This window comes from Colias croceus, chromosome 24 (assembly GCF_905220415.1).
Source record: "Colias croceus chromosome 24, ilColCroc2.1".
In the NCBI taxonomy this organism is placed as follows: domain Eukaryota; kingdom Metazoa; phylum Arthropoda; class Insecta; order Lepidoptera; family Pieridae; genus Colias; species Colias croceus.
The window spans coordinates 2,691,533-2,706,296 of record NC_059560.1 but is presented as its reverse complement, the minus strand read 5'-3'; the positions used below and the strand labels follow the sequence as shown (position 1 = coordinate 2,706,296).

At 33.0% G+C, this 14,764-nt stretch overlaps 1 protein-coding gene across 1 annotated transcript; it reads left to right on the top strand.

Moving 5' to 3' along the window:
- The first annotated feature begins 591 nt into the window (after window positions 1-591).
- On the top strand, window positions 592-14,670 carry LOC123702837 (xenotropic and polytropic retrovirus receptor 1). Its single transcript, XM_045650654.1, has 12 exons — window positions 592-918; window positions 1,709-1,862; window positions 3,498-3,730; window positions 4,066-4,192; window positions 4,652-4,786; window positions 7,369-7,739; window positions 8,288-8,435; window positions 9,153-9,347; window positions 9,983-10,155; window positions 10,672-10,802; window positions 13,896-14,051; window positions 14,475-14,670. The coding sequence occupies exons 1-12, from the start codon at window positions 850-852 to the stop codon at window positions 14,590-14,592; spliced, it is 2,010 nt and encodes a 669-aa protein (XP_045506610.1). The 5' UTR covers window positions 592-849; the 3' UTR covers window positions 14,593-14,670.
- The last annotated feature ends 94 nt before the right edge of the window (window positions 14,671-14,764 follow it).

Sequence of the window (14,764 nt, the reverse complement as noted above, 5' to 3'; positions counted from 1 at the left end):
TATGTACTAGGTTATCTACCCTAATCTTATCCTGTTTATCCTGCGTAAACGAATGGATAGCTGGATTGGCTCTAATAAAAAGTTATCTAAATATATTGGATACCTCTAGTTATGACTTTTTTTATCTATCAGATCAAAAGTTTCAATATTGAAATCACTGGCAGGTACTTCTTATTAAATATCTTAGTACAATATGATAACCAGGTTATATGTATTATGAACCTGATTTAATAACTTAATGCCAGATAAACAAATAAGCATAATTTGTTTATTTTTGGAGGATAGTAACTAGCGGTCCGCCCCGGCTTCGCTCGTGGTATATATTTACGTTTTCTCTCCATAAGAACCATCCTCGTACTTCAAGGAATATAATAAAAAAATAATTATCGAAAGCGGTCCACCCGTTCACGCGTGATGCCGTGACCAAGGGAAATAGAGATTCATTTTTATATATAGAAGATGTAAAAAAAAAACAGAGTGAAATGAAACGTAATAGATTGACAGTGACAAATGTTTAACCAATGAGCAGCTGTTCTCTATCAATTTGAAGTTTGAACTTTGTCATACATTTATATGTCAAATGTCCATCATTCATCATTGTTACGAATTGCGATATGAAAAAGCTGAATGTATTTTTAAAATTCAAGTGATTATACTGTGAAAAAATTAAATAGAATCGTGTAAATAAATCATTCCATTATGTTATAGTTGTAGTATTATGTAGATTAAGTCACCTGTGCTATATTATTTACAAAGTTACATTGTGTATATCTATTGCACGTAGAATTCGTTACGCTTACAGTGATTTTCAGTGTTTCATACAGTAAAGACGTATCAAAGGTCTAAAAAATGAAATTCGCTGAACATCTAAGCGCACATATAACGCCCGAGTGGCGGAAACAGTATATAAACTATGAGGTGAGTATTTTAAATAAAATCTAAAAAGGGTTTAAGAACGTGAATTTATGTCGTTTGATAAGTTATTAAGTAAATAAATGATCACGATAAAATATTTCTGCGACGACGTTTATCATGAATTGTTTCGCTTTTAATATAAATTAAGGCTATTTTATATCTGTGCAAAATAATCCATTGTTTTAAGTTGTTATTGTTTATTTATGGTTATTAGTTATTACACATTATTATTAGTCACATGTCCTTTATATAAAATTGATAGATGTTATCAAATATTTTACCTAAATGAACATGTAGGTATTTGCATTTGGTACTAAAATATAATAACATTATGATAAACCTTATCTATTGAGTTATTTGAATAATCCAGGTGCTATAACTTCTAACTGGATGAGATTGTATGATAAAGTTTATTAACATTATTTGAATATCGTTATTTATAATTTTTTTTTTAATTCTACTTAAATAAAATAACAATAATAATTACTAGGTTTTATAAAGAAAAATATTAATGTTGTATTTTCCTAAATGTCTACATAATTTGAACATAGAAAATGAGCAGACATAAATATTGTTATCAAGTGTGTTCTTGTATGAATTTTGATAAAAAATAATATGTGAAAATCACGGATCTGATTATGATAAAACTTGGTTATGGGGTAGCCTGTAACTTATGTACCAGAGTAGCAAAAACTATTAATATACTTGCTTTCGCTTGCAGGTGAAGTTAGTATATTTAATATTAATTAATGAAATTAAAGTTTAACCAGTTTTAACTGTTTTAAATAAATAGGAAATGAAGGCGATGTTATACACAGCAGTAGAAGAGGCTCCATCGGCTGAAAATGTAGAACCAGAGGTGCTTTCAAGGCACTTTGCAAACTTTGATGAAACTTTTTTCCATTATTGTGATGAAGAGCTGAAGAAAATTAACACATTTTATTCAGGTATTTTATTAATTATTGGTTATCTATACATACACTAGCTGTGTTCCGCAGTTTCACCCTCGTGGCTCCACTCCTGTTGGTCTTAGCGTGATGATATATAGACTATAGCCATCCACAATGAATGGGCTATCTAACACCGAAATAATTTTTCAAATCGGACCAGTACTTCCTGAGATTATCGCATTCAAACAAACAAACTCACCAGCTTTATAATATTATATATAGTATAGATTGGTTATCTATATACATACATATACATATGGTTCAGTATAGTGAAAATGTAAATTTAAAAATATAAAATGAATGTAACAATATAAGGAAAACTTTTATAATATTTTAGTCAAGTTATTATTGTAGTACAACATTTTATTTGAGGTATTTGGCATTTACAATGGTAAAATGACTAGTACAGTTGTATAATATATTTTATTGAACAATAAGTTACGTCGAACGCTAGAAATATATATACTTATAATGGCATTTTGCAAGCACAGACTTTTTTGCAAAAACAATCAGAAATACGTAAAAGTTAATGATTTCATAAGTTCTATCCTATCCTATACTATTAATTCCTACTAACATTATAAATGCGAATGTTTGTGAGGATTACAAATACTACTGTGTGCCTAGTGCGAGTTTTCATCGAGTACGAAACGTTACTATCGCGTTTGCGTCACAGCCGAATTAAACAACGCCCCTAGCGGACGTATGCGAACAGCGCCCCTAGCGGACGTATGGCGAAGCTTTGATTCCCCATACAAATTTCGCTGTGACGCAGACGCGATAGTAACGTTTCGTACTCGATGAAAACTCGCACTAGGCACACTGAACCGATTACAATGAAATTAAGCACACATAAATAAGAGAATTAACACATAGGATAGGCTTTATCCCGGAAATCCCACAGGAACGTGACATATGTTTTTCTTTGAAAACACGGGTGAAGCCGCGGACGGAAAGCTAAATATATTTATCAAATTATAATATATGGCAAAAAGTTCTGTTACATGACAGAACTATTGTAGTACTTATTACTGTAGTAATTCTTCTTATTATTTTGACTATATTCAATAAAATATTTCTCAAATATAAAAGGAAATGTTTTAGCTATTTTAATAAAATTGCTAGACAAAATTCTATGTTTAAAATCTAAAAATATGAGGAAAATATTTTTGTTAGAAGTTTGTTCAGCTGCCAAAAGTATAAAAAATATGTTCGTCATTGTATTTTAAACTTTCAATTAGGACAAATTTTTTTTGGTTTGGTGACATCTTATTGTTAGTTTTTGTTATCTACCCAATCGAGCTTCATAGATACTTTTACACATACATTTATTAAGATGTATATTTGTTTGTTCAAACAAGGTAATCTTAAGAACTACCAGTTCTAATTATAAAATTATTTTTGTGATGGTTAAAGCTTATTAAAGTAGGCTAAACAACATGCTACCGTCCACATTGCAGAGCTTCGAGTAAAAAAAATTGCTGATGTCGAATTTTATTTCCTATTAGAGCAGACGACGTAGCATTGTTCTATATTCTAGTAGTAATAATATAAACTAATATTTAAATTTCACCTCTTGCAAAATATAACAAAACTTCAGAAAAAATAAAATATTTTTCGTCTTTTTTTTAGAAAAGTTAGCAGAGGCTACAAGAAAGTATGCAACCTTACAAAGCGAATTGAAATCAAGATTCGACACAATAAAACCTAAGAGTGGGGGTGACAGCAAAAAGGCGATCCCCAGAAGGAAAGTACAGGAATTAAAGTTGGCGTTTAGTGAATTTTACCTTAGTTTAATATTGTTACAAAATTATCAGAATTTAAATTATACAGGATTTAGGAAGATATTGAAGAAGCATGATAAGGTTTGTTGTTGTTTATTTTATATGTAGGTATTGTGTTTGTAAATCAACTAATTAAAACTTTGAATGATTGAATTGTTATACAATTTTCAAGATGTATTTTTCAAATAGCAGTTTATCAGACGAATGACGCAATACTTTTTGTAGTAAGTATATTATTGGACAAATGATAAATTATTGTTTTTATTGTTATGCCATTTGTATATTATATGTTTTAGTTTCAAAATAAAAATTACAAAATAAATAATTTTGCTAAGTTTTATGTGTAGTAAAATATGTACTACAAATTAAAATGTTACAAACTATACATATTAAATTTTATTATTATTTACCAACAGTTATTAAATGTGAGTAATGGTGCCCAATGGCGGGCAGAGCACGTCGAAACATCGCACTTTTATACAAACAAAGATATAGATCGATTGATCAGCGATACTGAAGCGACCGTTACTAATGATCTGGAAGGTAAGATATACAAATTATATACAAATATGTATTACAAAAAATCCCAAAAAAAATGACGCGAATTTGTAATGTGCAAATATTGATAGAAAAATAATGTTCCGAGATGGTTCCAAGTTTAAATTTCCCGCAAAAAGACGCGAATCTTTGCGAATATTAAGAACTCGATGTTCCCCGCGATTTTATCCGCAGTGCTTCGCTCCTGTTTGCCTAAGCGTGATGATATATATCCTATAGCCTTCCTCGATAAATGGGCTATCTGGCTATACACCGAAAGAATTTTTCAAATCGGACCAGAAGTTCCCGAGATTAGCGCGATCAAACAAACAAACTCTTCGGCTTTATAATATTAGTATAGATAAGCACGATTGATTAAAAAAATATAGAAATATCCCGAATTCGTATCCAATACACGTACAAATTACAATTTTTCTAACTTATATTTTTATTTTCCTATTTAAGGCGGAGACAGACAGAAAGCGATGAAAAAACTTCGCGTGCCACCATTAGGCGAACAACAGAGTCCCTGGACGACGTTCAAAGTCGGTCTGTTTTCTGGATCATTCATAGTTCTTTCCATCACAGTTGTGTTATCTGGTGAGTAAATACTTTTTATCTTTTATTAAGGCTCTTTCATACTGACCCATTAAGCTCGATTTTTTATTAATCATGTTGTCAAATAAAAGTTTACTACAAAATTATGTTCTTAAAACATGAATCAAAAGATATGAAAATTCATTACAATTTATTCAAACGAATTTAAGCATATTAAACGAAATCGATTTTATTACCAAAAATTTAACCTACTCCCTTTTTTTTAAATTTGGTGAATAACTTAAAAATATAACAATAGTTTTCAATCTTGGCACTAAATAGTTTTTGAAATTTGTTTTTTTTTTTCATCAATATTCTGCAAAAAAGCACCTATCTATAGTTACAATATTATAAAATCACGCTTATATGTTATTTTGAAGTATATACTTTCGTAAACATTTTCAAGAGAATTTAAAGGCTGCACGTATAGCATTATTTGTATTGGATTGATTGTTATCGTAAATAAAGCGGCATAAATCAAATCTTTCGACCACAAAATTTATACCTTCTTTTATCTCGTTTAGATCACAGTTGACAGATATGTACTATGTACATACAGTTAGGAAACTAAGCCCCTGCGATGAAATTATGACGTATAGCTATAGGGCTGTTACTTTTTGATATTTAACCGACTTGAAAAATAAAGGAGAAGGTTATCAATTCGGCCTGTATATTTCTGTTTGCTTTTTTTCACAGTTGATTTTGTGGTAATTTGGAGATTAAAACCCGTTAAAATACAAAAATGGTGTAGCCTAAATATGAATTTACAAGAAGAAACAATCCGAATTAATACAGCTTGTAAAAGTAAATACGTTTTTATCAGTGTGCCTAGTGCGAGTTTTCATCGAGTACGAAACGTTACTATCGCGTTTGCGTCACAGCCGAATTAGTATGGGAAATCGAACAGCGCCCCTAGCGGACGTATGGGGAAGCTTTGATTCCCCATACAAATTTCGCTGTGACGCAGACGCGATAGTAACGTTTCGTACTCGATGAAAACTCGCACTAGGCACACAGTGCTATATTTCGAAATCTTGTTTTGTTATGGACGCTGAAGGCTATTTAATGTACCTAAATTATTTATAATGCTTGATATTTGTATTATACATATATTCAATAATTATTTTAAACCAGAATTTACAATACTTGTTAGGTATACCTACTAAATTATTTTTAAAACGATAAATTAAATTAAATTAAAAAACACAAAATATGCAAAAATAAATTAAAATTATTATTATACGAGCATAGTACCTCTACCTTTTTGTTTTAGGAAGAAAAAGAAAATAGTTTGACAGGCTTAGTGCTTGACAAAGTGGAGACGCCACGTATCGATAAAAATACAATAATTATAATATCTATCTTTTTCTTTCCTAATATTTACGTAATTATGCACATAAATTTAAACAAGATTTTTTAAGGTTTCCTTTTTTTTATATTTTCGTGCTCTTGTAGATTGCGTAAAAATAGATGCGACCTTTAAACAGACTGGACTCCTAATAGTGACTATTTGTAGCTATCATTTTGGTAGAAAATATGTCAACTTAATTTAAAACTCATGCTGCCATATCTATAGAAATTAAAAAATAGTCTCTTAACTTGTAGTCAGATACGGTATTAACAAATAAATTTATTGAAAGGGCTACAAACTGAAACAATCGATATTTATTTAATGTGAATTGACATCACTTTAAACTTTTTTCCATACTATATTCAAAATCTATGGATGTGTCACCCGCTACTATCGATCCCCCTCAATACCCTCGAAAACACGCTTGATGGGGGGGGGGAGCCATTTCGAACATTTTGTATGAAGTTTCCTTACTGTATGTATCTGTATATTGTGTTTAGACTATGCTAATTTTTACAACCTGGAAAGTTCTATTTACTAACTAAACAGACTAACTAAACTATAATAAATTATTTCATCGTAAACTACTACAATAATGTAATAAATTAGGATCTCATCGTAATTTCGTATGACGTAATGCACATAGATTATAAATTGTGCCACAAACTATTTGTTATCTATGCTCCGTTAGTTTAACCGTGGACGGTACAGATTAAATAGAATTTCATCAGTGTTTGAATTTAAATGTTTATTCTGTTTTGCATTGAATATACGCTGCAATTGCTTGTTTGTTCTAAGATTAAAATTAATTTGCTTTATGCTGTTACTTAAGTTTGTTATGGAGGGATATTTGTTTTTCAATAGATTAAGTGTAAATTCACTAAGGTTGTTTTAGTAAATTTTATTAACAACATTCATGCAATAGAAAAATATGTATTCCGATAGTATTAGATCATATAAACGAGGATATTTTCTCGTAATGGCCTGTCGGAAAACTACGGAAAACATTTAATATTTTTCTCCATAGTTCTGTTGATCTGGTCAGGAAAGAAAAGTCCGATTGGCGGAAAAACTGTCAACAAATGGATAGATAGATAGCTCTTTAGTTTTTAAATCCCTGGCAATAAAGCATCGAACGTCGTCTTCGAAAAGCGATTCGATAAATTTTAAAACTTACCTCAATGATGTGTCATGAAAAATTCCCATGAAATAACCCCTTAAATTTCTCTTTCAGCGCTATTCCACGATGCGGCAACAGAAAACTTCAAAACGGCCTTCCGGTTGTACCGCGGGCCATTCCTATTGGTCGAATTCATATTCCTAATCGGAATAAACGTATATGGTTGGCGCAGTTCTGGCGTCAACCATGTTTTAATTTTCGAATTAGATCCAAGAAAGCATCTTTCTGAACAACATTTGATGGAATTGGCGGCGATTTTTGGGGTCGTCTGGGCGTTGAGTATACTCAGTTTTATATACAGTGCCAGTTTGAGTATACCGCCGTTCGTCAATCCGCTAGCGCTAGTGTTGATTATGCTGGCGTTTTTGATGAACCCCTTTAGGGTGTTTCGGCATGAAGCGAGGTTCTGGTTTTTGAGGATATGTGTGAGTATTTTTTAATTATAGATACAAGTAGAATATTATTTTGTGGTTTTGAAGGCTTATAGATACTTATAATTGCTATGTTATTATATAAAAAATCTCAAAAAAGATATAATCAGATATGTCAGCACAATAAAAAAATTTCTTGCAATCAGATAAAAGCTAGCGCGCAAGAGCAACTTTTGTCTCTGCAACTATTTTGCCTCTCCCATCACCTCTATGGGCTAGTAAGAAAGTGCGCGCACGTAGCGACGCAACTCTCCATAGAGTTGATGGGAGAGACTAAATAGTTGCGTAGACAAAAGTTGCTCTTGCGCGCTAGCTCTAATAACTTCTCGTAAGAAAATGACTATTACATACCTATTTTTAAAGACCACAAATTACTTATCACATTTTTTTGCAATAAACAAACATACATCTTTTATAAAAGACTGGAATCTATATGATCATGAACATGTTGCAGTGAATAAAATACATACACTATTTTTCAAGTCGGTTAATTACTTACTAATACTTTGGTTAGTTATTAACTTTAAGTAAATAACTTGCAGGGTCGTATTCTAGCCGCGCCATTTATGCCGGTGCTGTTCGCGGACTTCTGGCTCGCGGACCAGTGGAACTCTTTTGTCTATGCTTTCTTGGATTTTCACTATTTGGTCGCGTTCTATGTGGCTGGTGCCGATTGGTTTATTGTTAATGGTGAGTTTATTTCGTAACTAGTGGTCCGCCCCGGCTTCGCTCGTGGTACATATTTCGCAATAAAAGGTAGCCCATGTCCTTTCTCGGGTATCAAAATATCTCCATACAAAATTTCATGCAAATTGGTTCAGTAGTTTAGGCGTGATTGAGTAACAGACAGACATACAGAGTTACTTTCGCATTTATAATATTAGTATGGATATGACACAATACTCTACCTTCTTGTTACCACAAAAAGAAATGGAAGAAAAAAATAATTATTTCAAAGACAAAGTTGTTTTGAAAAGCAAAAATAAAAGCATATTATAGAATTCACAAGCAAATATGATTTATGGCTCTGAACATACTTCATACTTCATGTTTTCAATTGTCTCCATTTTATACTGATGACTTGATTTATTAATTACTAGCTTCCGCCCGCGACTCCGTCCGCGCGGAAAAATTAAGAAAAATTAAGATTTTTTTTTCTCCGCGGTCCGCCCCGGCTTCGCCCGTGGTACATGTTTACGTTTTCTCTCCATAAGAACCATCCTCGTACTTCAAGGAATATTATAAAAAAAGAATTGACGAAATCGGTTCAGCCGTTCTCGAGTTATGCGCTTACCAACACATTTTGCGATTCATTTTTATAGTATAGATTTTCTCTGTTCACTGCACATGTTCATACAATAAATTGATAATAACAGAAATATTTTATCGTTATTTCTTTACTTCCAGATACGTTCGAATCAACAAAATGGTTCCTAATATCTCGAGCAATAGTAAACATTATCCCGGCTTGGACTCGTTTCTGGCAATGTCTCCGTCGATACCGGGATAGTAAGGAGGCGTTCCCGCATCTCGTGAACGCCGGGAAATATTCGACTACCTTCTTTGTAGTGCTGTTTTCTACTATGCGGACTATGTATAAGGGTAAGGAGTAAATCTAGAAGTAGCGAAACATTAAAAAGTATAAGGGTTTTCTTTTCATAAGTAAGTGATTTTGCAAGTATCAGATAAGCTTCGAAAAATTTTCCACTATCTTCTTGAATCTGGTCATGATTAATATTATACCGAATTAATAATAATAATTCATTTATTCATAGAAAATTCATCCATTTATACTTTACAAATATTTACGAAAAAGTGTAAAAATTATTTTATAAAATAAAAATAATTTTAGACGGTTTGGTCACTTATAACGTTATGGGCACATCCTGCTTATATTTTAAACGAAAGTATATAATATATACCTTACTAGCTAACCGCCCGCGGCTTCGCCCGCTTTGTCTAAAACCTAATAAATTATATACTTAAACCTTCCTCTTGAATCACTCTATCTATTAAAAAAAACCGCATCAAAGTCCGTTGCGTAGTTTCAAAGATTTAAGCATACAAAGGGACATAGGGAAATAGGGACAGAGAAAGCGACTTTGTTTCATACTGTGTAGTGATGAACAAAAACAGAATTTAAAGACTTTACATTTTTGTTTGTTTATCTGCAACTTATACCGCTCGTCACCATATCACATATTATAAAAAAATGATCTAATCTTTTAAATTTTTAGCGGAATACGAGAACCCATACGACAATCCGTTTCTCTACGCGTGGCTCGGCTGCCAATTCATATCCTCGTGCTACACATACACGTGGGACGTTAAGATGGACTGGGGACTGTTCACCGCAGGCCTGCAAGCGGAGAACAGCTTGCTGAGAGAGGAGATTGTTTATAGTGTTGGGGTGAGTGTAAACTCAAACGCTGAACAGCTCATTGAGAATTAGCTCACAACGCGTTGTAGTTAAAGATTATATCGAAAATTCTTGTCATGGTTGACATGCTATTCGAACATGACGATGACGCGTTGTGGCAATGAAGAAAACTCAATGAATGTAAATTGGCATTTGAAAAAATCGATTCTGGCACTCACGATTAAAATCAACGTCACTCTTCGCTAGCCTATCTATACTAATATTATAAAGCTGAAGAGTTTGTTTGTTTGTTTGAACGCGCTAATCTCGAGAACTACTGGGTCCGATTTGAAAAATTCTTTTCATATATGTGTTATATAGCTCATTTATCGAGGAAGGCTGTAGGCTATATATCATCACGCAACGACCAACGGGAGAGGAGTCACGGGGGTGAAACCGCGCGGAGCAGCTAGTTTTTATACGAAAAGACTACCAACTTGAAAATATAATAAGAAATGTTAAGTTTTTTTTTTTGTTGTAAATATTTTAATTCGTGTTTCATTTCAGTTCTACTATTTTGCGATCATAGAAGACTTTGTGTTGCGTTTCATTTGGGCGCCGGCGTTCTACTTAACCGAGAATAAAATAGTTAGCTCTGAAACCGTCATATCTGTATTGGCACCTCTTGAAGTATTTAGGTAAGAGGATATTAAAGTTTTAACATTAAGAAAAGTACTTTTAAAATGATTCAATTTAGGTCGTTAACGTACAAAAAGAAACTAAACTCACAAAAACGCTTAAAATTGTCTTAAACAAAACTCTGCTTACGTATCTATAAGGCAGAGTTTTCTAATACGCGTAAACAATAGACTTTAAACTTTTCTACCACGAAATAAGGTGTTAAATTGAATGAACGTAACGTTTTCGAAACATCACATACATTATTTATGAGTCTAGTTGCTTATACGTAGGCGGTCCCAAAATTACCCGACCTGACTTACGTACTGGCAGTTTTATTTAATTAAATACTCTTATTAAAAAGTCTGATCAATGCGGATTTTAAATTTGGAATTTGAACACGCTAGGTCATTTGTCATTTGTTTTGTAGTCCTTGAAAGTGAACGCTGTCAGAGAATTTTCTAATATGGAAAAAATTGCTCTACGATACGTCATTCAATACTTTCATTTGAAAGGCCTCAGCCCAACTAACATAAAAGAAGAGCTAGATTCTACATTAGGGGAGTCTTTTCCTTCGTTTACAACGGTAAAATATTGGGTGGCCGAGTTCAAACGTGGCCGTACGAACTGCCAAGATGAACCTCGTAGTGGGCGACCAAATGAGGTGACTTCGCCAGAAATGGTAAAAAAATCCACAAAATTGTATTGGATGATCGTCGACTAAAAGTGCGCGAGCTAGCAGAAATGGTAGGCATTTCAAAAAGTGCAGTACATCGTATCTTAACTGAAAACTTGGACATGAGGAAGCTGTGCGCAAGGTGGGTGCCGCGATTACTCACACTAGAGTAAAAACAGCGTCGTGAGGATGTTTCAGTCGAGTGTTTTGCAAAATTTCGAAACAAAAGTACAGTTTTTGCGTCGATTTATTACCATGGATGAAACGTGGGTTCATTATTTCACACCGGAGACGAAAGAACAGTCAAAGCAATGGACCGCAAGGGGAGAATCGGCCCCAAAGAAGGCAAAAACGGTTTCATCGGCAGGAAAAGTCATGGCATCGGTTTTCTGGGACGCTCGTGGGATAATCTTCATAGATTATCTACCAAGAGGAAAAACCATCAACAGCGAGTATTACGCAAACTTGTTGCAGCGTCTAAGTGAAGAAATAAAGATAAAACGGCCTCATCTATCAAATAAAAAAGTTTTGTTTCATCGGGACAACGCGCCAGTCCACACCTCCGGCATTGCGATGGCTAAAATCGAAGAATTAAAGTTTGAATTGCTACCTCATGCACCTTATTCACCAGATTTGGCCCCATCTGATAATTTTCTGTTCCAAACTTAAAAAACTTAGATTACAAAATAAAAGACAGATGGAGCGTTGCCGAACTAAACCGAATAATTTATCGTCATTTTCAATAAAGCTATGTGTGCTGTCATTTCGCCGCTGCACCGTACGTACACGGTGCTTCTGTGTGCGTGTAATGTTGCCAGATATTGAAAAATTTCCCAAATTTTTCCCCGACTACGGAAAAAAGAGGGTTATGTTTTTCGAGTTTATGGATGTATGTATAATATTTCTTTGACACGCCCTGCAGTATAAACCGTTGGACCGATTTTGAGTTGTGAGGTTTCATTGCAATGATCTGAATTATTATGTTAGTGACGGTAGTGACGTAGGCAGCGTAGGCTATATACATAAATGAGAAGTCAAGTTTTAATTTTTATTTAAATTCTTTTATTACATAAAGTACCTGCCTACTAAAGTTATATATGGACAAAATAATTGTATTCAATTTTTTATTAAATAAATTACATAAAAAAAGTTTCAATATTAACTATAATGATTATATTATTTTTTATTTTTCATAATATATGAATACGAATAGCGGTAGTTTTTAGTCGAGAATACGGGACATTTTATTTTCATCATATCCATCATGGAGTTCACATAAATTAAATCGCTAGCGAAAACGACTATGACGTTTTTAAGCTTTATAAAAGTAACAAAATAATGTATTATGCTTATTAAAATAATCTAATAATTATCATGAACCTTTAGTGCACTATACAAATAATCACATTCACGATCGAAAAATCCAACAGCATTACCCTGAAGATCTTTTAACCATTTTACCGTTTTACCAATAAAAATGGCAAATTCATTTTCAAAATACTGGCAACATACGTTGAAGTTTTGTATTCCTTCATATCTGTAAAATTATTATTCGTATTAAAGAAATAAATCAGCCAAATAATCTACAGAAAACCTGTGAAACGATGTTTTATCTTTTTTTTGTTTTCGGGAACAAATTTTACAGCGTTTTATTATCACAAGACGGCATTTTTTTACTAAAATTGCAAACCCTTTTTGACGTATTGCATGACACTTTTAGCGCTATAGCACTGGTGCAGCGACGTATTTGTTTTTGATTTCGTATTTTCTTTGACAAGGGCGACGGGCGGTTGTCATGCTCCATCTGTACTTTATTTTGTAATCTAAGTTAAAAAAAATGGCTCAGTGGTAAAAGATTTGCAAACAATGAAGATGTTGAGTCTACGGTTAATGCCTATTTTGAAGAGCTCGACGGTTCCTACTACAGACGCGGCATTGAAGCTATAGAGCACCGCTGGGAAAAGTGTAAAGGATTACAAGGAAGCTATGTAGAGAAATAAATATAATTAATTCCATATTTTTTGTTTTTTCTTGGTTAGGTCGGCTACTTTTGGGACCGCCCTCGTAGTATCTACAAAGCATATGTATTATTCTATTTATGGTAAAAACCTCATTCAGAGCTTTTTTTTTTTCAATAAATAATACAATGTTTAAAGTTATTTTTATTTATCAATTGTGTTTACCAACCAGTTTCATACAAATTGTGAGTCAAGTCGTCTATAGTTTGTTCGATATATCTACAAATTTGTTGAAATAACAAATTTAGAGCTATTTTTTGTTCAATTAACTGCGTCTTCCAACCAGACGCTTCGGTAATAACTACATTTAGAGCTATATTTTACCTTTTGCAATTGTTGCATTTTCATATATATGTATTAGACTTAAGTTTGATCTGAAATAAAAGGCTATCTTATCTTATCTATTTACCTTCACGCAGACGTTTCATATGGAACTACTTCCGTCTCGAGAACGAGCACCTCAACAACTGCGGCAAGTTCCGAGCCGTTAGAGATATATCCGTCGCGCCGTTGGACTCATCTGACCAAGCGCTGATACTGCGCATGATGGACCTGCCTGACGGAGTGCATAACAGGTAACATCACCAATATCGACGTCATCACCAACACTAATCATCAGCGACAATATCGACGTCATATCCATTATCGTCAACACTCAACATTGACATCATCACCGAAAATTATGATCTTTACCAATGCTAAGACTATTAATATCGTAGTCACAATTATATATATCGACGTCATCACCATCACCATTAACAACAATATCGATGTTATATTGTTCATCACAAATAATGTCGACGTCATCACCTCATAAACACTCAATATCAGCGTCACCAATCAAGCTCAAACATTTATGACGTCATCACCATTACCATAATGTTGTGTTTCATGTCCTAATTATAATATTATAAATGCGAAAGTACTCTGTGACCTGTCTGATGTTAAATAGTAGTGAAATTGGACCTAAAAATTAAACTTCTGTATTATCTTTTCAGAGCCACTAAAAAGAAGAACCCGAAAAAGATAAAAGAGAACGACAGAAAGCCGCTGCTCAAGAAGGAATCCATTCAAGACATTCAACTCGAATTAGATTTGTCCTCCAAAATGTTGTAACCAACTGTGATATGTAGTGTACTTGATATTTTGTTTATAAGCGATATTATGAGTATTATTAAATATATTTCTATTAAATGTGTTTGAGTTTTTCTTACTTACATACATATATATTATCTTTATTTATATATTAATCACAATACATTATAAAAGTCCTTTCTGTGTCTGTCTG

Coding starts and splice junctions, on each gene's coding strand:
- LOC123702837 (XM_045650654.1), top strand. CDS start 850: ATGAAATTCGCTGAACATCTAAGCGCACATATAACGCCCGAGTGGCGG. Junction 3,731..4,065: donor TATTGAAGAAGCATGATAAG/GTTTGTTGTTGT, acceptor ATTTACCAACAG/TTATTAAATGTGAGTAATGG. Junction 14,052..14,474: donor CCTGACGGAGTGCATAACAG/GTAACATCACCA, acceptor TTATCTTTTCAG/AGCCACTAAAAAGAAGAACC.